At 40.8% G+C, this 25,211-nt stretch overlaps 1 protein-coding gene across 4 annotated transcripts in view; it reads left to right on the top strand.

Annotated features, from left to right (window-relative positions):
• The first annotated feature begins 1,277 nt into the window (after positions 1-1,277).
• The window catches only part of rptor (regulatory associated protein of MTOR, complex 1), a 187,389-nt gene continuing 163,455 nt past the window's right edge, over positions 1,278-25,211 (top strand). For all 4 annotated transcript variants that reach the window (XM_051383914.1, XM_051383912.1, XM_051383913.1 and 1 more), the window contains exons 1-3: positions 1,278-1,706; positions 3,517-3,691; positions 25,033-25,135. In XM_051383914.1, the coding sequence (XP_051239874.1) occupies positions 3,524-3,691; positions 25,033-25,135 (271 nt within the window). In that variant the 5' untranslated portion in view covers positions 1,278-1,706; positions 3,517-3,523. The remainder of the gene's footprint in view (positions 1,707-3,516; positions 3,692-25,032; positions 25,136-25,211) is intronic.

Here is a 25,211-nt window from a genome sequence, read left to right as displayed (position 1 = left end):
CATTGAATCAACAGGTTTGCCTGTAAATAACTTTATCTGTAGACCACAGTCATGTTCACTGCTGCTGCTTTACTGTAGCCTATGACCGTACTCAAGCAGCCTCCTACTCAAGCTAGCTATCCATCAGTAGTACCTGTCATCAGCATCATTTTGCTATTTATCACACTGACAGTGAATATTCATGTATATCATGTGCCTATAATCTCAGTGTGAAAGCCTGAGTTATTAATATGGTTGTTTCTAGTTTCTTATTTGGCATCGAAACTAATTCATTTTTGGGCCTATTGTCATCAAAAAGTAATTTAGCATGCTGCCAAAATAAAGAATTACCATTCTCTGGAGGCTCACACATTCTTACTGCTCTCCTTTTGGGATCTCTTTCCTTTCCAGGAAGGATGGGATCTGGATTTATAAGTTTATTTGTTTGACAACCTGCTACATACAATAGCTTTTTTTACATTTTCAAAAATATGGAAACATAAAATGTATATAATCTGTAACTTTATTTGGAACTGTGAAATAGTATTGGATTTGCTATTTCATTGTTGACTGGGTAAGAAAAAATATATGTGACCTTAGCCAGAATAAATAAGTGAAATTGAAATCAGTCAACTTTGTCCTGGAAATCGGTGTGTACCTTTGGCTTTTGGCTTTGGGTATTCAACATTGGAACTGTCAGAAAAGTGATACATATTTTTTTGCCTGTAGTTTAGCTGCTAATAATGTTATGTACTAATACAACACCACCATAAAATGGCCTTGAAGTGTCATCAAATATTGCCCATTATACCCAGTTGCATAGGATTTTAATTCATATTTTGTGTCCAACTGTATGTCAACAAAGTAGTAAAATACAATTTATTATTTCCCATTAAGATAATTTCTCAACCAAAAATGTGCAATAAAATTAGAAATTGTATTTATTTATTTATATCAAAAAGAAGAGAAAAAAAGACCACGCAAGGTAATATAATAAAAGAGAAGAAAAAAAAAATAGGACTCACTTCTGTCACAGACTTGAAATTAGAAAAGTTAAAGAGATGAGTGTAACTTAAAAGACACATTTCAGAAAAAAAAAAAAAATACAACTGACATCCATATTAACGAAGAGTGACACAAACGTACGAGTAGGTATAATCTGTACAGCATTATAAACCATATTTCTTTCGCTCTCGTTCAGTGAGTGTGTGTGTTTATATTCTGTGTGACAGGAACAACAGCGGTGACGTTTCACGACAGCCTCGCCGCCCCAACGGTGCATTCTGGGTCCAACCCAAGATGGCTGCGCCCTTGCAGAAGTGCTGAAGAAGTGCCTCTCCGGAGAAATTCTCGGGATTGTGCGGGATTTTCGCGAAAACCAAAGCACCAAATCAGCTACCAGGGTCGCTGGTTTGTAGAAGGAGGCCATAAGACCCCAGTCATCGCTAAGTGTGGCCGGTGCTTCGTGTGGCTGTGGCAGACTGTCCGTGTGAAGATGGGCCTCGTCTCCAGCCCCTTCCCATAGCGAAGAGCCGTGGGGAGAGGAGCCGCAGATTCCCCTGCAAACACGCACCCGTCCAGCTTGGATTCGACGGGTTTGACATACTCTACAGGCTGTGGACGCTGCCCTACCATTTTCTGACCAGGATTGTTTGTGCGACCGTGTCTGTCATCGTCCGGAGACGGAGAGCTTCCTCAGCCCGGGTCGATAATCCCACCGCACCAAGGTCTGCCCCGCATCTGCCCCGCATCTGCCACCACTAGCGCCATTTCTGCACATCTGCTCTGTCTCACTTTTCTCTCTGCTCGTGTTGTTTCGCAAGCAGCCTGGAAAGAAAGAAAGAAAGAGAGAAAGAGAGAAAGAGAGAAGCGGCTGTAAATAGCATTAGCCCGTCGTGCTGTGAGCCAGAGCTGTCACATTAGCCGCGCTGCTCCAGCTAGCACTGAGCTAGCCGACCGGGTTATTAGCTCCGGCTGTGGACTCCCTTTAACACAGCCGGGCCTTACTCACACACCACACACACACAACACAACCAGCCCCTGGTCTGTGGCTCGAGCGGTGTTCACGTGGCCAGCTGGAGCCTCCATCATGACATCATCCAGGTGCTGTGTCCCTGTGTGACAGTGTGACAGTGTGACACCGGCCTGATGCTGCCGTGAGGAGGCAGGCAGCCACACTGTTGACCTGAACGAGTCCAGATGTGCGTGTGTTTGGTTTCAGTTGTTGTGATTTTGAGATTGAGGTTGACACGTGACTCATGTACCCGTCATAAAGTGGAAAACTCCGCAGCCACTGAGGTTTTTCACGTTGTCAGATATTGGTGTGACAGAAGGTACTGAATTCAAACCCACATACGCCCACTGGTGTCTTTCTGTTTTCACAGCCGTAGGGTAAATGCCTCACTAGCATTACACTAGAAGTGAAAGAGAAAAATGTTTTAGCTCGACTCCATGGCAACAGCGAAGCTTTTCCTAGAGGAAGAGTTTTTTGCTGGGAACATCACAACTGCACTGAAAGCCCTTTAGATGGAAGCTAGGCTGCGAGTTGTGTAGTTGTTTGTATTGTTTGAATTTCTTTCATACTCATTATGATGCCTACGATGTTTGGATGTCTTCCTTTGAGCATCAAAAATGTTCTTTTCTTCTTTTAACAAACAGAGCCAAAAATTCCAAAACGTTAAAGGGAAAATGGACCATGTTTTATGTCCAGTGGATGTCCAGACAGTATTGATGTCCAATGTAGTCAACTGAAGCATTAGATTATTCAGTGCAGGCTATACTGACTAGTGATAGACCAATTCATCTGGCTGATTATCTGGCATTTGGAGTTATTTGGCACCAGCCAATATCTGCGCTCTCAAGGCCGATAAACTAAAACTGTCTGACGACACATCTGCAGGCAGCCTGGTCAGTGCAGCTGCTGTGGAACAGTGTAAGTGCTCTCCCATGTGAGTTTTGGGAAGATGGTGAAAACGTTGGGTTGAAGCCCTGTTTTGTAACTGTCATGCATCTGGCTGTAAACATACGTATACCTGAATTTCCTGCAGGGTAGAATAGAATTACACAGGGCTTTTCTCCCGTTTGATATCGGCCGTCGGCAGCCCTGCTCTGTAAATATCGGCATCAGCCATTGAAACACCAATATCGAAGAGAAGAAAGCTGAGTTGTGTTGCTTGCAGAGCGGTGCCAGTATGCACTGGCTCAAGCACTGATAGTATATATAAGCTAGCTTCCCACGCCACCATACACATGGTAAAAAAGAAATGATGCCACTTACAGGTGGCATCATGGTGGAGAAGGCGACTTCTCCACTTCTTCACCTCTAATTCCTCCAAGTGATGATTTTCTTAAATATAAGTCAAGAATCAGTGAAACTGAAATCTTATACATTAGTTAAGTAGAACGTGGCTAATGTATCAGCCATTTTTATCGTTGCTGTGAGAGTAAAGAGTATGTTTTTAGTGTTAGTTTCCCACCACAACAGGCCACAGAAACTCAAATGAAATCTGTGTCACTAACAAGCGCTCTCCCCTGCAGGGCCCTGATGAAAATGGACTCAGAATTGCTTCATTCGCCGGCCGTGGGCCTCGCAGAAGAAGAGGAGGCTGACATGAATGACTGGAAACTTCCACTGGCCTTCATGAAGAAACGGCACTCGGAGAAGATTGAGGGCTCCAAGGCCTTAGCACAGAGCTGGAGGATGAAGGACAGGGTAATTTCTCTGCTCATCTTATGTCTGGGGTAATTCGGCAGGTTAAGGATGTTCCCTGTGCTGGGCCGTGGTTTGAGTCTCTCTCCTGTAGTGCTGAGGGAACCATGTTAGTTTTTATAGATGGAACTAATAAAACAGGAAATCTGGGACAGTTGATTATAATTGATGATTATTTTTTCACTTTGAGGTGAGCGTCACAGACATGCACGGAAGGTTTTATTTCTTTCTTTATTTTCTTTATTTATTGGTTTATTTTAACAGGGACAGTGTACATTAATTAAACAGACTAACACGTTGTCAGTTTTGGTCTTTTCAGGAATTTCTTGACCATCAGAAAAATATAGAATACTGAAAGCCTCATCCTTAGACACTATTTCTATTATCTGCACAGTTGTTGCTAATGTTTAACCTTGACTTCAAGTTTACTCACTACTTTTGGAATTTAGCGATGTCCATACATATTCATTTATGCACCAACTGCAATCAGGGAAGGTGTCACCAAGAACACGGTATCAGTACTCAGTTCAGGTACCTGGAAGGAAAAAATATGGTAACGTTTCTATAAAGGAAGAGTTTGACACTTGGACTTATTTGCTTTCTTGTGAAACACTTAGATATGAGAGTGATATGAATCAATCATATTTCCTAAAGTATTGCAAACCAAAAAGTGTCTTTGTGGTTTGCATTGATAGTGTAGGCGCTTGGCAGCAGAAAGATGACTGAGGTCGTCCAAGTTTGTGTTAAGCTGTGATTGGTGCATTAAGGGTAGGGGTAGTGCTTAAGATTGGTCAGTTGGCCCTCCACAATACCAAAATTTCAGTTCGTTAAAGAGACGAATCAGATGCACTGATGCCTCACACTGTGCTTTGAGGGGACATCTGTCTTTAAACAGCCAGGACACAGCAGCAAATCACTGGCTACCCTTGTCTTTATTACAGTGCTAATTCATTACATTCTGCTGGAGGCTACCCGTGCTACGCTTTGACGGGGGAACCTCACTGCTTTCCCTCATGAATGGCCACAGTGTATTTCAGCTCTCATAAAGCTGTCGTTTGATCCACTGCGGTGCCACCAACCTTCTTCTTTCATTGCCTCGTGGCTGCAGAGCGCTACCGTTGTAATGATGGCAAATGCTACGTAGTCATGCATAATGCTCACAAAAAATGCACCTATTGTAGAAATTCGTCTAAATGAAAATGTAACACATCGCTGCCGTTAGGACATCAGTGGAATTACCACGCAGTGCCTGCCAAAGTGTCAGGCTTCAGGGAAATGTTGAATTAGAAGGCATCATTAAATGTGACTCTGGTATTGATTTAAAAGAGGTAATAGGAGCTGGCTGAAATGGGCATTCCTATCAGAAAGCCATGCTAAATCAGCGTGTAACATTTTTCACTGCTCAGAGCGTTTTCAGGCCATAGACCCTCATTTGTACACTTGTAAGAAGAATGTGTCCTTTCACATTTCTGGGCTCAGAGACCTGCGACTAAAGAGAGCGTTTTGTGTTTTATTCAGGGAGTATTTGGCTTTGAATGTAACTCTGGCCCGGGGTTAAATCCATCTTTTAAGATGGCACTAATTGCAAAATTATGGATTTGAAAAAGATTTTTTCAAAAGTAATCTTTTTGTTTGATAATGTGATTGGGATATGAATGGCAATGGATGCACTTGCAGCTTTTTTGTGTACTTTATTTTTCTAAATTTGTTAGCACGCTATATTTACTTGTAAGAATATTCAGGGTGCTTTTTGACATTAGTTTAGCATTCGGTTAAGTTGTCATAGTTTTCACTCAATGAAGCCCTGTAGGTTAATGGAGTAGGGCTGCACAATTAATCGCAATATTATTATAATCGCAAAGTGCAGTATCCAACTCACAGGAAGCTAATCATGAATCATTTCATATCAGTCTCAAAGCAATTGCAATGTGACGTTTGTACTATATTGTGCAGCCCGAGCCCTGATACAGTGGAGTGTCCTTGATGTTGGGTGCATGGAGCGCTTCAAGCTCACCTGCTATTTTGGTTCATGTATGTGCAGCAAGTGGCTGGCTGCAGTGGAATATGGATCAGAGGGTGCGTTGATTAATAAATACTCTCAGCCAGTCACGTCACAAGTTTCAATGCTCTGAAACAGCTGAGCCAATCACAGAGAAGCATGTCGACAACCACTCAAATAAAACAGCTTCTCCAGGAAATCATTATTGTTGTCCTGAATGTGCAGAGCAGCATATTGTCAACACATAGCACCAAAACTCTGCAGCCAAAGGCAGATGGTGTAGTTTACTGGTAAAATGATGATAGAGAGAAACATTAAAAATTGTTTAGTGAAGCCACTTAAATGATCGCATCATACCAACACTATTTCAGTCTTAATCCTACTGCAGTTCACTTTGTAAATGGTTAAATCGTGTCTGAAAGTGTGATACAGTGACATTTGCTTAGTAGTGCATGTCTGATGTGAGTAGAGGTGTGTGTGGTTATTTTGCAGCAGGTGTCGTTTGCATGTGATTTAATGAAGGTGAAACTGGTGGACAGTTGTGTGCAATGGCACTGTGCTCTGGTGCTGCAGATTTATCAACACATGTGTCCTGCTGCCTTCAGATGGCTTAAAGGTTATTTTTTGATTTAAATAGATCTACTAGTTGGACAGTGCTAAATATTTATTTTTTTACATTTGAAGCATTATTTGGTTATTATTTAGTTATTACTGCATATGTAGTAATTTATTCACTGCACTGGGCACAAGCACAGTTCAGGAACCAGCCTGCACTGGTCATTGCAGTGCCCCAAACATGGTACTAGAATGTTATTTTGCAGCTTTGTAGATTTTTTTTTTCAGTTGTTCATGGGTGATCACATACAGAACTTGGCCTGTAATTGCTTTGGATGATTTAAGCTGGTGGACAGTATCTTGCACTGTTAGGATATCGAGTGAGTTGGTATGCGAACGGTTAAGCCTGGTGAGAGAGGTGTGCAGTGTAAGGCATAGAGTGGGCAGTAAATTATGTTTTGCACTGTGGGAAATCAGAGGTCTTTTTCTTGGAGACATGTGTACACACACACACACACACTTAGAGAGTTGCCTCTGTATGAACACAGGGGGAGAGAGGATGGCTGTACAATTACAAGGCCCATTGGTCAAAATGGTGTGTTTATTCCCTTGTTGAGCCAATGACAGCTATTCAGTTTTGTGTGTGTATTTGCAATTGGGGCACAGCTGCTTGTGTGTCCCACTTTGTGTGCAGCATGATTGCGTGTACGTCTACTACATCTGTACAGTAGAATCGTGATAACAGTCTTCAGATATACAGTATGTAAGTCCAAGGTCAAGGCTACCTTCAGCTGACTAGTGGCCCCTTGAAGGAATAAAAAGCTACCTAATTGTTCTTTAGAAAGCTATTGAGAGGGCATAGAGTATTTTGACAGAATAGTAATTAAGGTCAGATGTTTGTCTAAGTATCAAGGTTACCTTATGGAGCTGTTGGACCTGCAGTGTGAAATTAAAACAGTCAGCTTGACAGGAAGTAAATGATTTTACATTGGTTTGATTAGTTCACATCAAGAAAATTAAAAATGACGCTAATTCGACAGGTGCTGTCTTTTGTTGCTTTCGGCCATTCTCACACTGAACACAGAACATGACACCTGTGTGTTGATAGCAAACGAACATGAACCTCGACCTGATAAGATGAGTGATTGCAGTAAGAGCTTTGACCAGTATTGATCCACGGGTGGTACACTTGTTTTTAGCCTGACAGCTGGTCATTGTAGGTTGGAATAAAGTCAAAAGCTGGATCAGTAAAAACAGTAAGAATTCACATGAATCCCGTATGTATAATATATAATGCATTATAACCATACACTGTAGGACAAACCTGGATTATGTTTATTAAGAGAAAAGTTGGGACTTTTGGGAGATTTTGGAAGCATTGATGGTACTGTAGTGTAGACCCTTGCACAATAGATTTACCATTACCACATGGTGTTTGAAAGAGGCAGCAAAACATGACGACCCAGTGAAAAGGATGATGTGATTCTGAACAGTAGAATAATTGACATTCTTCATAATTATGCTTTCTTATGACTGTTGTAATGAGAGCTTACATTAGCTCTAAAGATGCATTATGTATGTGGGAAAACACAGTAGCCAAAATCCAAATAAGAATGATGGAACACATTGATTAGACTTTTTCAGTCAGATGCTGTAAAACAAGACTGTCTGTGTTTGTTTCTGTTTACTTCAGTATTTAACAATACACTGATTAACACCTGCAGGCTTTAATTAGAAAATTGCTGGAGTGGACAAAAGTAGGCCTTTTTCACAGCAGATATCTTCACTTGTCACAGTGGACAAGGACAGGTGTTACTAACGGCATTAACAATGGCTCTGTTCTATTCAAGTGTCCTTGTAAGCCATGGCAGTGTGAACAACACCAGGACCCTGAAACGTGAAGCAGCTAAATGGAATTAAGCTAGCATTCATTTTATTATTTACACCTGTGCTTCTCCTACTGTGAACTGTTAAACTGTCTTTTGAAAAAGGCCTGTTTGGCCTGTGGACATGGGGATTGTTCCGCGATGATTGAGATTTCTAATCTGACAAAAAGAATGTGTATATCTGTCTTTGTGAGTACACACAGTTTTAGTCGTGACTCTACAGAGTTTTCTTCCTCTGGCCCCTGGGGTTTAAACATTACTTTAAAAAAATAAACTCTCTCAAAGCTGGATGTTGACCTACCTTGCACACAGAACCATTTCTCTCCCTACCTATTATGCTTCACAATCCCCTGTGGAGCTGTAAGCTGTGTGACGTCAGAGGGGCTTGACGCAAACTTTATGTCTGGCTCTTCTTAGCCTAACACTGTGGCCTCTTTAGAAACCCTGCCAGCATTCTGTCTCCCTCTGATGCCCATTTGTCCCGGCCCGATATCCTGTCAGACACAGAAATGGCGTCGTCGAGGCTTATTTTTAGGAGTATGGGAGCCGTTCAGCTTGTTCAGCGTGAAGGTGGATCAGAATTGATTTTACTTGCCAGTAACAAATGGGAAGGAATTTGTCGTTGCAGCAATTTTGTGGAGACTGGGGACATGTAAGAGGAAAGTGGAAGGTTTAAACACTCAACACATGGCGCAGGATATACAGTATGATCTGAGTTTGTCTAACTGTTTTTAGCCTTTTTCACAGAATACTAAATGAGAGAAAGGTGAACTTTTTGACTGTATTATATTGAAAATAGCTTTGAACTACTTAGAACTTTATCCCGATCACTCTAATGAGGCACCTGTAGCAGACAGCACACTTACATACATACTGTGGGCTTACTGACCTCGCCAGTGCTCCTGCTGCCTTTAATTAAGAGTCCTGTTAAGACCTGAGAGTGGGCTAATTAATAGTCTCTATAAGAAAAAGATTCATGTTTAATTAACCCTCTTATGACACTCTGCAGCTCAAAGAACATGCAGGAAAAAAACACTTATTATTATGATGAGTCAAAGCTTACCTAACAGAAAAAGGGCACATCTCGGATATAGTCTAAATGTGCTAAAAAATATGTAGAAACTAGAAAGATTAAACTTTTCTTTTCTGTTTTAATCTTTCTCAAGTCACATATACCTTTTCTATCTTCTATAATTTGTATTTCTATGTAAGTAACATTGAGTGATTGATCTGTAGCCTTTTTCCAGAGTCACATTCTTCTGAATCCAGTCAATTTAAAACATGTTGGCTCAGCTGTTTAAAATCATATCCAATCAGACATTATTCAATCATGTTCCAGCAAAAAAGCCCAAAAATTAAAGACTGAAACAAAAATGTAGCAAACCTCCGACTGAGTGTATTTACATGTCATCATGCTGCGACCACTCAAGCTATGTTGACTCAACGTGACCACAACACGGCAAACTTAAAGACGTTGGTTACCTGGATGTGATACAACAGTGAATAATGCTGGGGGTGTGTGTTTGCAGACCAAATGCAGGAAGCTGTTCACTATTTAGTAACTGATTCTGTTTGCACTGTTCCTCTCTGCAATAATTTCACTGATTCTCTGACCAAACAGTGGCAAATATGTCCATATTGTTATGTACACCTGTTTTTATTGAAGAATGGCAACGCAAACAAAACTTTGCTCACTCTGTGATAAACAACAGATTTTCTTTTAGATGCTTCAAAGTAAAAGCCTCCCGTTCCTTCACCAGTGGAAAGCTTTTAATGTGAAGCAGCAGGAGGTGTTTGGTTTGTATCAGCGGTAATGTAAAGCAGATGTAAATCAGTATCCGGGCAGGCACATAAACTTCAAACTACAGAGATTCAGAGAAGCTCTACAAACCGGCCTCAGTTCAGCGCAGTTAACCCGGACCAAGCCAAACGCAGGATTGGTATCCTTGCTATGTTTAGGTTTTTGGAGTACCCACTCCAGGTTATGTGCATGTAAAGCCCTTAACCTGGTTTTGGGAAGCCTGATATACTGGTCTGAGTGCCCTGATAGAAATCATGGCATGTAAACAGCCAACCTACATTTCTGATTACTGTGTGTCAGGTGGGCAGGTGCTTTGACTTTACATTACGACTACCTTCCATTACTGCTGATTAGATGACAAAAGCAAATCTATACTATGTGCTGCATAATCCGAACACTGATTACATAAATTCCAGCCTCTGTCCACTAACTCTCTGACAGATTATGCAAATGCAAGGAGCCAACAAATCATTTACACAACAGGATGAAAACGTTCCTCTATGTTCCATGTAAATGTCACATCTCAAATACGACCACAACCCAGATAGGACTTAAAACTGGGACACTGTTGTGTCTGTGTACATTCTTATTGGCAGTGGAGTGTTTTCCTTTCTTCTCACTAGCACAACACGTTCACTAGGATTCACCAAGTCCTCTATGATATTCTGTCACAAAATTTGAGTATCTATCAGGGGCCTAGTCGTTGCCATTATCTCCCCTGATGCCCACAGCACTGTTGTAATTAACACAGTGACAGCACATTGTTGTTGAAACACTTTGTTACAGCAGAATGTTGAATCGTCAAAGCAGTTTGTAGCTGTGTGAAAACAGCCTGCGGGCGTTTGTAAAACAATGTCCTTTCCTGAGATTTTAAAATTGAACACATCAAGTCATTTGTCATTTATGTGACCTCCCTTTTGGACTTACACATGGCTCAAGGGTACTCCAGGTTTTGGTCTTAATTTTAAGGAAGGCAGGGGTTTTAACTGTATTTGTGTGTCACTGTTGCTCAGGGTGGTCGTCAGACAACCTGTACAACTCTGGATAGCCTTTAGTCACACACGTGCGCACACACAAGATTAATTAAAATTTCTTTCATATCCGTCCCCGCTGGTTTTCACACGTGCATTGCCTGCCGGGTTTTCTGACTTAGAATAATGAAATCAATAAGTCATCAATATCCAAGCTCGTTGTAATAATGTGGCAATGAGACAGGTGGTCTATGCGGCTTTGTCTTCTGCATCATTAGTTGAATTAAATCAATGCACACAGTTCATTAGGCAGCATATAGACTTTCAGCCACAGAGACACGAAAACAAACATGTTTGCAAAGTACTGGAAATGATTGCATGCCAGTGATTTCATATTGGTGTTGAATTAATGCAGCGGGGTTAGCATAGTGAGTATGCTGGACCTGTCCCGAAACAAAAACTCTGGATTAAAGACCACTTGTAAACAAGCTCCCACCGTGCTCCCAAGATGCAGTCCTTTTGTTTTGTTCCATTTTTTAAATAGATTTTTACACACTTCAACAACAGCAACAGAAAAACATACAAAGAAAGCAATAAATAACACATACAGGTGAATTATTCAGCCGTTGTCTTTAAGGGACAAGCGAGTCTGTGAAAGATGATTTTCTGACACTGGCCTTCACCTGACCTCTGACCTCCCTCTGGGTTAAGAGCAGGCTCAATTTGTTCATATCCGTCTAATGTTTTTCTACACCTGTGGGACTTTTGGATTTCCAAAGATTTCATGTATCCTCAAAAAAAAAAAAAAAGTGTGGTTTTATCAAGCCCATTAGTTGCTTGGAAATGACTGCCTCCGTTTTTATCATCTTTCATTTCCTCTTTGTATCATGGTAATTAGGGGAGGGATAATGCTGATGGGTTTTTATTGAGAATGAAGATTAATGTACAGTAGCGCGCTCTGTCTTCTAGTGGAGATGGATGTGAACCGTGTCATGTTTTTCTGGCTCATAGGAAGCTTAAAATGGTCTGACTTTGTCATCGCAGTCAAACCTGTGTACCCATCTCAATGCTTTTATCAGGTTTGCAGTACAGACTGTTTGAGGTGTCCTTTTATCTTTTTAGAATAAAGTGATATTCTTTTAATTTCTAGGAACTGGCACATCAGTGATGGATTTTGTTTGTAATCCTTCATGCATTTCTTCCCACCAGGCATCTTTTTTTGATTAAATATCTTTGACAGAGCAATCACAGTGAAACTTTTGCAAATTTGCAAAGGTCTTGGACATGACGTCATTCTGTGTATTTAAATGTGTGTAACTGAGTAAGCTGTACGGTGTTGTCCCTCCTTGGATAAATGAATATTAAAATTCTTGTGCAGACAGACAGCAAAAAGTGTGGGTGTACAGTATGTTTGCAGTATACCCTTAGTGCCTATACTTGTACACTTATATTTTCAGTCGCACACATCTATTGATGTTGCTCGTGGGAACTTGACCGCAGTATGCAGAATCTTCTTTTTCTCTTTTCCCTTACATCTGCAAATACCCATACAGTCAAAGGCCTGGCTTTGCTTCAAACAAACTAATCTATCAGCTTTTTAAATTCCATTTCCAACAGTGTAATACTGGGAGGTTTTATTTGAGAATTTTTTTAACTTTTGAAAACTGACAATTACGCAGCGCTCAGTCAAAAGTGTGATAGTAGGTCAGGTTTAATAATCTCTCTCACACTTTCTTTTTTCATTCTTCACACAACTACTTCTGTCACTTTTTGTTAATGGTCGATGGAGATTAATGATACACTAACGAAAGGATTTTCTCATGATTTTTTATCAAAATGAGATTGAAGACAAATTATGACTGAAATCAATAACCTTGTATTTTATTCATAAAAAACAAATGTTCTCCTGAGGAAGGTATAATCTGTGCAGAACATGCATATTTCCTTTTGTAAACTCATGTCTTTGTGCATTAATACCACAATTGATATCACGATTCATTTTTCATCTCACCAATTTGAATCCTCGCATATTTGCATCGCTAATATGCAATTTAGAGAGCAGGGCGATGGCTGATGATACGAAATCAAAACAAGGAAAAGACTTCTATAATTCCACATTGTATTCCACTGAACATTACAATCTAATATACATGGTTATCTTAGTCAGTAACATATTGTTCTAGATGGATTTTTTATTAATTAATGAAATAGAAAAATACATTAGGTTATGCTGTAGTTTTCAGATTGTGACAATGTGTATTTAAAGGAAAACAAGGGGAAACCTGTCGAATGCCTCTTATCAGCCTCTCGACCACCGGGATCAGCCAGTGCTGATTAACCAGTTGGACAATTATCTGTCATTTTGACTGATTAATCTATCTATCACTACTTTTGTAAAACACTACGAATGCATTTGACAGGAGGGACTTGTAAGTGGTCGTATGTCGTGTGTGTTAAAAAGACACTTAAGAGAGACAGAATTGTTGGAGGAGGACTGGGGGAGGCAGTGTGATGCAGTCAGGAGGAGGCAATGATGTCAGGCTGTTAGCCCTGACTTTGATTGTGGGCATTTCAAGTACCCTGAACCCTTATTAGAACTGAACTGAAATATTTACAACATTCCATTTTTTAGATAAAAAAACAAAACAAAAAACACTCTTTGTATTTGTAGTCCAACTCTGTTAGGTGCTCTCTTCAGTTGAAGCGTCCCATATCTGACCTGTTGCTGCCAGCTAACCATGGCACGCCTGGAGGAGATCGATGCTCTCCACCATTTTAATAACCTTCATTTATTGCGGGCCTAACAAATGGAATAATCAGGGACCATTGATCGACACAGCGAGCGGTGCTGGGGGCTGTATGGGACTCTTAAAATGTGCAGAGGGAAAGGGCTGGAAAGTCCCATGGAGTCTGGTGCAGTTATTAATGAGAGGAGGATGGCAACCAATTATATGCACTGGCCTAAACAGAAGGAAAGGCACACACCCTCACATGCACGTACATACTATGTATCTCCTTCTGTCTCCCTCCTTCTCCTCTATCACATCCCTTTTTATCGGCGCAAAGGGTAGTACTTTTGGGTTTGAAAAAGTGTTGTGAATGCACATACTCCTTCACTCTTCTGATGCATACAACCTGTCTTTTCTCTCCTCCTCCTCTTCCTACCTTCTTCTTTCTCCTCACGCAGATTACTTGATTATTGGAAATCCATGAGGTCTGGCATAGCTGTTTTAAAATCTAATTTTGTTTAGGCTCTCCTCTCAGATGTAATGCTAACAGTCAAATGAACAGGCTCGGGCCGCCCATTTGATAAAGAGCCACTTGTTACGGGTCAACAGTGGGCATCTTGGCTTTGCTATCCCTGCTCTCCTTCTGCTTTACTCAGCTTTCACTCTTTCATCTTACTGTCACTGTCTGTGTGCGTTTTTATTGTTTTATTCATTATGATTATTATGTTGATTAGTCTAAACCATTTTGATTTATTGATCAGAAGTTGTCAAAATGCCCACCATAAATTCAAGTGTTGATGTCTTCTAATTTCTTTTTCTGTCCAACCAACATTTCACAACTCTTAAAAATAAACCAAAAGATTTTGTACTGTATAATGTTGTTTCCATAGTTCAGATTCCAAAAGCAATGCCTTGGTATTTGTGAAATGGTATGCTAATTAGTTTGTTAGAAGTAGCAAGAGATGACTTACAGGAAGTGAAAAAGTTCAAAGGCTCAAAAAAGTTGGCAGAAGAATATAGAACACGTTAACTATGTTAAAATGTTCACACTCTGTGTTTTGACCCCAAGCACAACCTGAATTCCAGTCTAAATTTGTGTGAGGAATTTACTTTGAACTGAAAAACTTTGCTAAAGTTTCCCTTACTAGCGTTTTTCTGGTGTTTTTAACCACATCTCATGGTCTATGTCAGCGGATGGAGTTTTGAACAGCTTGTTTGTCGTGGAGGTCTAGTTGAATTACATGATGCTAACTGAACTCCATCTGCTGAAGTGTCTGAGATGTTGTTGAAAGCCTCAAAAAAAGACAGTAAGCTGACCTTGAGTCTAGCTCTGTCTGCATCATTCAGGTTTATTGTACCTTCATAGGAACTACACACAAATGAACAAGGTCTAAGGTCTGACAATTTATCCCATGGAAGACTGTACTTTCCTACCCAGTAGAGATTCTGAAAACCACTCCCACCAGAGGGGAAAACAATCAGCGCCACAATATGCAACCTAGGGCAGAAACGCTACCAAAAACATTGGATTTCAGCATGTCAAATGAATATTCTAGAAGCCTATGTCTACCAGAGGGGAAAGGGTACATTAACAAACTCAATACTGTGGGTCTATCTCACTGTCCCTTCTCCTGACCTTGCTTTACTTGGAGAAATTATCCCATTGAATGGCTATTTGATCGAATCATAAGATCATCATTTAACCTAATGAAGATCAAAACCAGGGCTTGCATAGCTTAGTTAGCTTAGGATCCCACAGTTTTCCCCCTCTTTACTGCTGATGCCTTCCTTTCCATTGCCTGTATCCACTTCTGTTTCAGTTCGACAGCTTATAAAATCTTGGTTCTGGGTTCTTCACCCTGTTGGTAGTGCGTCCCACCACACAGCTGCTTTTAGGCATTTTTCTGTTGTTTGCTTACAGACAGAAAGTGACAAGGAAGCACCTTCACGCAATACAAAGACAATGGAGAGAGATGAAATGTGGGCGGGACTTGATTGTGCTCTGGCCCTACAGATTGACCAACATTTTACCCCGTAGCCAACCGGTTATTTCCAGACCTGGTTGATAAATGGACTACTTGTTTTTGTTTTCAGCATTGTTGTTTTCAGAGCGTTTGTGTGAGGTAATACGTTGAATGAACAAGCAGATAAATCAATGAGAGTAATGTGGACCACATCTGTGTGCCGTCGCACTCGAATGCCACGTCTTGCCCCGATGATGAGCTGGAACAGAAAAACACCATCCCTCATTCAGCTGTATTATTCTCATGCAAATGAATATCAAATGTATTATAAATTGCCTCTGTTGGATGCTGGATGGGAGCAAATTCAGCAGGGTTGTTTATATTTGGGTGTTAATTATCTCACCATCTTGAGCCACTTAATTGTAATTCAATTCAATTCAATTCAATTCAGTTTTATTTGTATAGCGCCAATTCATAACAGAAGTTATCTCAGGACACTTTTCAAATAGAGCAGGTCTAGACCGAACTCTTTATAACATTATTTACAGAGACCCAACAGTACCACCATGAGCAAGAACTTGGCTACAAGGGCAAGGAAAAACTGCTTGTTAAAAGGCAGAAACCTAGGACAGGTCCTTCGGCTCTAGGTGGGTGGTCGTCTGTCTTGACCAGTTGGGGTGAGAGAGCGAGAGCGAGACAGACAGACAGACAGACAGACAGAACAGTATTGGCAGTGGCAGTCAAGCAGGACCATGGAAGTAGGCTCCACTAGGATCGATAAGAACCTGCGAGACGAGAAAGCACAAGAACTCCGGGGAAGAAGTGAAGTTAGTAACATGCATTAATGGGATATGAATGAGTGCAGAAAGAGAGAGGAAGAGAGGAGCTCAGTGCACCATGGGAAATCCCCCGATAGTCTAGGCCTATAGCAGCATAACTAAGGGATGGTTCAGGACTCACCTGATCCAGTCTAACTATAAGCTTTATCAAAGAGGAATGTCTTAAGCCTACTCTTGAATGTGGAGAGGGTATCTGCCTCCCGAACCACAACTGGAAGCTGGTTCCACAGGAGAGGAGCTTGGTAACTGAAGGCGCTGGCTCCTGTTCTACTTTTAGAGACTATAGGAACCACAAGTAGCCCTGCATTCAGAGAACGTAGTGTTCTAGTGGGGTAATAGGGTACTATGAGCTCTTTGAGATATGAAGGGGCCTGACCATGAAGAGCTTTATAGGTGAGGAGGAGGATTTTAAATTCTATTCTTCATTTTACAGGGAGCCAATGCAGAGAAGCTAGTACAGGAGAGATGTGATCTCTTTTTCTAGTTCCTGTCAGTACTCGTGCTGCAGCGTTCTGAATTAATTGGAGCGTTTTAATGGACTTATTGGGGCAACCTGATAATAAAGAGTTGCAGTAATCCAGCCTTGAAGTAACAAATGCATGGATTAGTTTTTCTGCATCTGTCTGTGAAAGGATTTGTCTAATTTTTGTAATATTACATAAATGAAAGAAGGCAGTCCTGGAGGTCTGCTTCATGTGGGAGTTAAATGACAAATCCTGATCAAAGATAACTCCATGATTCCTGACAGTGGTGCTAGAGGCCAAGGTAATGCCATCTAGAGTAACTATATCTTTAGACAGTGAGTCTCTAAGGTTTTTGGGGCCAAGAACAAGAATTTTGTTTTTTTCTGAGTTTAACATCAGAAAATTGCAGCTCATCCAGGATTTTATGTCCTTAAGACATGTTTGTAATTTAGATAATTGATTAATTTCATCGGGCTTGATCGATAGGTATAACTGCGTATCATCTGCATAACAGTGAAAGTTAATGAAGTGATTCCTAATAATGTTGCCTAAAGGGAGCATATATAAAGTAAATAGTATTGGTCCAAGTACAGAACCTTGTGGAATTCCATGACTAACTGTAGTATTTATTGAAGATTCATCGTTAACATGTACAAACTGCGAACAATCTGATAAATATGACTTAAACCAGCTTAGTGTGGTTCCTTTAATGCCAATTTGATGCTCAAGTCTCTGTAAAAGAATAATATGGTCAATGGTGTCAAATGCAGCACTAAGAGCTAATAATACAAGTACAGAGACAAGTCCATTGTCAGAAGCAGTCAGAAGGTCATTATTAACTTTAACCAGAGCTGTCTCTGTGCTATGATGGACTTCCTGACTGAAAATCCTCAAATAAACTATTGTTATGTAAAAAGTCACACAACTCTTTGGCGACTACTTTCTCCAGAATCTTAGAGAGGAAGGGGAGGTTAGAGATCGGTCTATAGTTGGCTAAAACCCCTGGGTCAAGAGTGGGCTTTTTTTTTAGAAGGGGTTTAATTACAGCTACTTTAAAGGACTGTGGTACATACCCTGATAATAAAGAAAGATTAATCATATCCAGTAAAGAAGTGCCAATTAAGGGAACAACTTCTTTAAGCTGCCTAGTTGGGATCGGGTCTAATAGACAGGTTGATGGCTTCGATGAAGAAATTATTGAAGTTAACTGATGAAGATCGATAGCAGAAAAACAGTCTAAATATATATCTAAGTTTACATTAGTTAAACTTCCTGAACTTGGAGAGCCACTGATAACTGTTGATGGCAGTTGGTGATTAATTTTCTCTCTAATAGTAATAATTTTATTATAAAAGAAGCTCATAAAGTCGTTGCTACTTAAGTTTATGGGGATATGTGGCTCAATAGAGCTGTGACTCTCTGTCAGCCTGGCTACAGTGCTGAAGAGGAACCTAGGGTTATTCTTATTTTCTTCTATTAGTGCTGAGTAATAGGCTCCTCTGGCATTACGTAGGGCCTTTCTATAGGTTTTAAGATTATCTTGCCAAATTGAGCGATATTCTGATAATGTGGAAGAGCGCCATTTCCTTTCAGATTTCCTAGCTATTTGTTTTAACTGGCGGGTTTGGTGGTTGTACCACGGTGCTAATCTCCTATGTTTTAATAATTTCCTTTTTATTGGAGCGATAGAGTCTAATGTTGATCGTAGTGAGCCTGTAGCACTATCGACAAGATTATCAATTTCAGAGGGACAAAAGTTGTTATAGGACTCTGTTAAATTCAGACATGGCATTGAATTAAACACTGAAGGAATCTCCTCCTTAAATTTAGCTACAGCACTGTCAGATAGACATCTGCTGTAGGAAGTTTTGCCTAATGGCTTATAATCTAATAATATAAATTCAAAAGTTATTAAATAATGGTCAGATAGGAAAGGATTATGTGGGAAGACTATTAAATGTTCAATATCAATGCCATATGATAAAACAAGGTCAAGAGTGTGATTAAAACAATGAGTTGGTTTATTTACACTGTGACAGAAGCCAATTGAGTCTATTAATGATATAAATGCATTACTAAGGCTGTCATTGTTAACATCCACAGGAATATTAAAATCACCTACAATAATTACTTTATCTGATTTAAGGACTAAACTTGATAAAAACTCTGAGAATTCAGATATAAAATCAGAGTACGGTCCAGGAGCGCGGTACACTATAACAAATAGAACTGGCTGCAGTGTTTTCCAGTTTGGGTGAGAAAGACTTAAGAACAAGGCTTTCAAATGAATTATAATTTACTTTAGGTTTAGGGTCCATTAAAACGCTTGAATCATATATGGCTGCTACTCCACCTCCTCGGCCAGTGCCTCGAGGAATGTGAGTGTTAATATGACTGGGGGGGGTGGATTCATTTAGGCTAACATACTCCTCGTGGGACAACCAGGTCTCAGTAAGACAAAGTAAATCAATATCATAATCTGATATTAATTGATTAACTAAAACAGCTTTAGAGGACAGAGACCTGATATTTAACAGTCCACATTTCATTCTCTTATTTTGTGCTACTGAGGAGTTAGTTTGAATTTTTATTAGGTTTTTATGTTTGACTCCTCTTGTTTTTATTTCTTTAAATAATTTAGGTGGTCGGGGGACAGACACAGTCTCTATGGGGTTTTGGGTGGGTGACTGTTCTAAAGAAAGCGCAGAGAAGCGTGTAAGACAGCAGCTCTGCTTCCTGGTCCTAACTCTGGACTGTCAGGTTTTAGAAATAAACTTCGCCATATTCCTAGATAAGAGAGCCGCTCCATCCAAAGTGGGATGGATGCCGTCTCTCCTAATCAGACCAGGTTTTCCCCAAAAAGGCTTCCAGTTATCAATGAAGCCCACATCGTTTGCTGGACACCACCTCGACAGCCAGCGGTGGAATGACGACATGCGGCTATACATGTCATCACTGGTCACATTGGGCAGGGGTCCAGAGAAAACTACGGAGTCCGACATTGTTTTAGCATAATTACACACCGACTCCACATTAATTTTGGTGACCTACGGGTGTCATTACCGCCGACGTGAATAACTATCTTACCATATTTACGTTTATCTTTAGCCAGCAGTTTTAAATAGGATTCAATGTCGCCCGCTCTGGCCCCAGGGATACATTTAACTATGGCCGCTGGCTTCACTAACTTCACGTTTCTGACTATGGAGCTGCCAATAACCAGAGTTGGTTCCTCAGCGGGTGTATCGCTGAGTGGGGACAATTTATTAGAAATATGAATGGGTTGGTGGTGACCTGTGGGCTTCGGCGTTTTAGTCTTCCTTCGCTCAGTCACCCAGCCTCCCTGTCTTCCCGGCTGCTCGGGAACTACCGGGGGAACTACCGGAGGAACTACCGGAGCAACTACCGGAGGACGGCTAACAGAAGCTACCTTCGGTCGGACCGCACCGGCTACTGGGGGCTGGCTATAGCGGCTAAAGATAACTCCGTCGTGCGGTACCGTTCCTCTAGTTCACTAAGCCTCGCCACCAGCGCAGTAAATAAACTACACTTAATACAAGAACCATTATCATTAAAGGAGGCAGAAGAATAACTGAACATCTGACACACTGAGCAGGACAGAGGAGAGGGAGAGGGAGAAGCCATAGCTAACTGCTAATACTAATGAAGCTAGCGTGTATGAAAACTTTTGAAAATAGCGAAAAGTCGCTAAAAGAAGGAGAAACTCCGAGTGTTTAGGTAGAACTAGTCTATGTTTAAATGTTAAGCGGGAAAATAACCGCTGTAACTATGTAATTATGCCCGACAACAAGGTAATAACAACTAATTTCTGTGGCTTTTGTGTATTTGGAGTAAAAAAATGTTGGTCCTTGTTGAAAATGAAATGATAGCTTATCCTCAAGAGAGTCAACAATTTTCTTTGGCATTTACCTTCCATGACAGTAACATCTCTCTCTCTCAAGACTTGCATTAATACGTCTCCAAAGTGTGCTGTCATCTCAGCTGTTGTATTTTAAAGGGCAAACCTGCCGTCGTTCTTACCGGTTGAGTCTGTGTCTCTCTTGTCTGTCTTTTAGCTGTAAATGTCTTTTCCCAGGATATCGGTGTAGATATTTTACTGCCCATGCAGGGCTTAGAGAGAACAGGCAAACTGACATGCATATTAGCAGTTAAATCCTCTATAGTGCCGACATTTGGGTTCAGTCTTTCTGTGTTTTAACACGTTGTTCAAATTGTTTTTTTATTCAAGTGATACACTTGGGTGTTGTGTAAGGAGATTGCACTTCTGTTTTGAGCTAACACGGGAAAAAAAATAGCTTACAATAAGCTGTTCTTTCTGTCAACATTGGATCTAACTTCATCACACCTTCACAAGAGTGAGATGAAGAAATGAAGTTTGAACAAGATCATGGGAAATGCCTCATAGAGTGTAAATAAATATACTATCAAGTGCCACCCTTTTCCTTCCAAACAGCTTGAGTCTTCATTGAATTTTCTGTCACTGAGGTCCTGAGCAGTGTGTCAGGGGACATTAGATCATTCTTGAAGGGAAGCCTCCAGTTCTTTGAAGAATGAAGGAAGTGAAAATCTTTACAGTAGTCCCCATGAAACCTCTCTGAGTTTTAGATCTGGTGAATGGGGAGGCTGTGGTTGGCTTTTAGCTTCTTTCTAGCGTTCATGAAACAACTCCTGCGCAGTGGATTTTAGGATACCAGCTCAGATTGACAAATTGGCAACAGACAAATGTGTTTTTGAGGTGTCCTCTGGCTTTCCCCTGGCATATGTCTGTCTTAAAGTGAGGATTAAATGACTTATATGGCCAAATGGTTTATTTTTTATGTTGCTCATTAATCCAGGTTACTTGTTTGCCTTGCAGGTGTATGTCTTGTGTTGGCCCGGATTGGTTTATTTTTTCCATCGCTGCGATAAATGTCATCTTTGGGAAGTTCACAATAGCCGGTTAATGTGTTAATTTGTGTCTGTGGTAAATTTTGATGCTAGAATATTTAGTGTTTAACAGCCATTGTAATTAGTGATGATCAACTTGTGATTCCTGGATGTTCGTAACTGCGGAGTTTGACCATTTTTATCATACATTATTATTTTGGAGCCTGTTTTTGTTCCTTATTTTCCTTTATTGGTTGGTTGGACTGAAATATCACAATGACTACTGGATAGACTGTTATTAAGTTGTGTACATTTCAAGTTCCCAGAAGATGAAACAAATGAACTTTTTTTCTAGCACCATCACCTTGACTAAACCCCCTGGTAATTGTTTTTTTGTGTTCTGCCAAAAGGTGGCTCACAAGAATGGAGGCCCCTGTTGCAGCTTTTCTTTCCTTGGTGTTGGATTTGGTAAAGAGCAACTGTTGGTCACTTTGCTCCAAGTTAAATTTTTTTGCCATGCCAGAGCAACAGCTTGGTGACAAACTGGGCAGATTGTTCAGTCTTTGACCAAAGGGAACAATCTGATGAAAGTCTTTGTTTGCTGGTTGGTTGGTTGTTCCACCACTTTAGTCCAGACTGAAGTATTGCAGCATGTATTGGACTGATTTCAGTGATATTTGGTATAGACACTCATTTTTGCATCATGACAAATTGTAATAACTTTGTTGATCCCCTGACTTTTCATCTAGCATCATCATCCTGTAAAATTGAATGTATGACCCTTACTGTAGAGCACTTTGTTTAGTTGTAATTAGCAAATGTTAGCATGCTGGCACACTAAGTAAGTTGTTGAACATGGTAAGCATTACACCAGCTAAACATTAGCATGTTAACATTGTTGGCACGCCGTCATTAGCATTTGCCTCAAGTGTAGCCTCACAGAGCTGCCATTGTGGTTGTAGACTCTTAGTCTTGTCTGGGAATATAACGCTACTGTAAGCAGTGTAAATTCTTTGAGTTTTATTTTTCACAGTAACAGGGAATTGTGTGCATAGAGATGTGTACCCAAGCAGCATATCTGTGCATCAGTTTCCGCTCGCCAGGATTGGTTCATGTACGCCATGCAGATGGGAAAAGGGCGAGGGTTGAGGAGGTCAGGTGAAAATGAATGACGCGATGTGATGCAGCATCCCTGTGTGTGCGCGGGTGCATGTACATGTCGAGTCTCGTCCTGCTGAGTCCCACTAGCACACTGACCTTTTACTCTGTCGGTGGGAAAGCAGAGGGCGCCTTAATTACCTTCACAACAACAGCCCTTCTAACCCTGCTCAGCCACAGGATGTCACGAAACCCACTGTATACACTCCACATGTGCACTGTAAGTCTGCATTACACAAAGAAACAGTATCTGACACTACCTGCGAAAGGTCACTGGGCACTATTGCATTGACCTACATGTGTTGTACTATCAGATGGTTATATTTTTCATTATGTGTGGACAGATTTACTTTACACTGTCCATAGATCTATGGACAGTGAATGTATCAGTTAGAATTTTGAGCAGTTGTAGCTCTATGGATGGCAAGTTTGCTCTGTGTCTTTGTTTTTCCTGACAGTAACTCTTTAAAAAAAAAAAAAAAAAAAAGGCCCAGATCACTTTATTTGACCTGATTTCAGCAAAACTGTAACCAAGGAGCTGCAAGACAGAAATGAGCCCTGTGGGGAACCCTGCATGTAGCTGACCTACGGCTAATTGGAGCCAGGAGGACATTCAGGGCCTCTTGAAGTTCAAGCGCCATCTGTTACAGGGTAAACGCTATCAAGCTTTGATTCACAAAGTGACATGATGATGAAACAGTGATTGGTCAGCTCGGGTCAGGCAGTGCCATCAGCAAACAGTTGTCCTGCTGCGTTGATGGCCAGAACAGTGGCAGAGAAAGTTATGGACCAGTAATGCAGTGACCCTCCTTTAACATGTTTAGCCTATAATACAAAAAAACCCCCAAAGAATACAGAAAAGCACATTTCTTACTTTTTAACACAAATTAATGTAGAACTCTGGCACGAGGTATGCTGTCACTAATGTACATTTTGTGCTGTTATAAAACATATATCTGTGTTAAAATGACACATCTGTTCAGAGAATATATTCATGACTAGCTGTGAAATGTTTTATGAAGCCTTGGATGATAGCAAAGCCATTGTTGTGACAGGGGCGCAATGACAATCTCTGTAAGCAGCATCATATGTTGGTTTTGAATTTTATTTGAGCAAACTCAAGAAACACTGAGCTTGATGGATACAAGGAGGATGGTACTAGATAAAGTCCTTATTTCAGTCACCAGAGATTAGAAACTACAATGTTTCTATTCAGTCAGTAATTGCCTGGTGCAATTGGCATGAGCTGTCCACTGCTTAATCTGTGGAGAAGAAAGACCATATCCTAATAGATTTTTTTTTTTAATGGAAAAAACATTTCTTTTAAATTGGAGGACAAGCATTGGATTGTTGTCTTTTGGCAGAATGGTGATCTGTCAGGAATGTTACGTTATATATTTGCTATGATGCACAAAGAAAATATTTTCTGAGGCGCTCACAGTGAAGATGGAGTGAAGGCTCACTGCTACTGCAATGTGTAATTTGCAGTCTAGGACACCTGTGTTGCGTGCGTGCGTGCGTGCGTGCGTGCGTGTGTGTGTGTGTGTGTGTCAGGACTTGCCACATAACCCATGGATCAATGCTTGTTCTATTTCAGATGGCCTGTATGTGTTTCCGCTCACTTCCCCAGTGGTCTTTGTGTCGTGGTTTCAGCCGGTTGTTGTGATTCTACTCTGCCATTTTGACATTTATTTGTTGAAACACAGACCTTTGCTTGATCTGACAGTGACACACCTTTGAGACAGCAGGTTAGATCCCTCAATGGAGTGACATTAGTGTTCGTTATAATGGAATCTCTGCATCAGATGAAAATGTGAAAGGGAAGAGAATAACTCCTTTCTCAGTAACTACTGTTGAGCTCTCCCTGGGCAAGATGCTTAACCTTCACTGCTCCACTGGAGCTTCAGCGGCCAGCAGCAACAGAATGTGGTTTACTGGAAAACTCCCAGGACGGACCTGAGTACAAGCATGTGTGCTCAGTTTTAAAGATTTAATGTGGTGTTGAAAAGCATTAAGAATGAATCCACTTGTCTGTTTTGATTTGAGCATTGATGTGAGGGTAATGATGCGTTCTGTGACTTCTCCCCCCAGATGAAGACCGTGAGCGTTGCGCTGGTGTTGTGTCTGAACGTGGGAGTGGACCCTCCTGATGTGGTCAAGACCTCGCCCTGTGCCAGACTGGAGTGCTGGATAGGTGAGTGAGTTCACACAGACACACACACCAATATGAGAGCTGAACAGACAAGCATGCAAATGCAACACAAAGTGTG

The sequence above is a fragment of the Dicentrarchus labrax genome, unplaced genomic scaffold, assembly GCF_905237075.1.
Source record: "Dicentrarchus labrax unplaced genomic scaffold, dlabrax2021, whole genome shotgun sequence".
Taxonomy (NCBI): domain Eukaryota; kingdom Metazoa; phylum Chordata; class Actinopteri; family Moronidae; genus Dicentrarchus; species Dicentrarchus labrax.
Note: the sequence above shows the minus strand (reverse complement) of the source record. Positions and strands in the feature narration are given on the sequence as shown.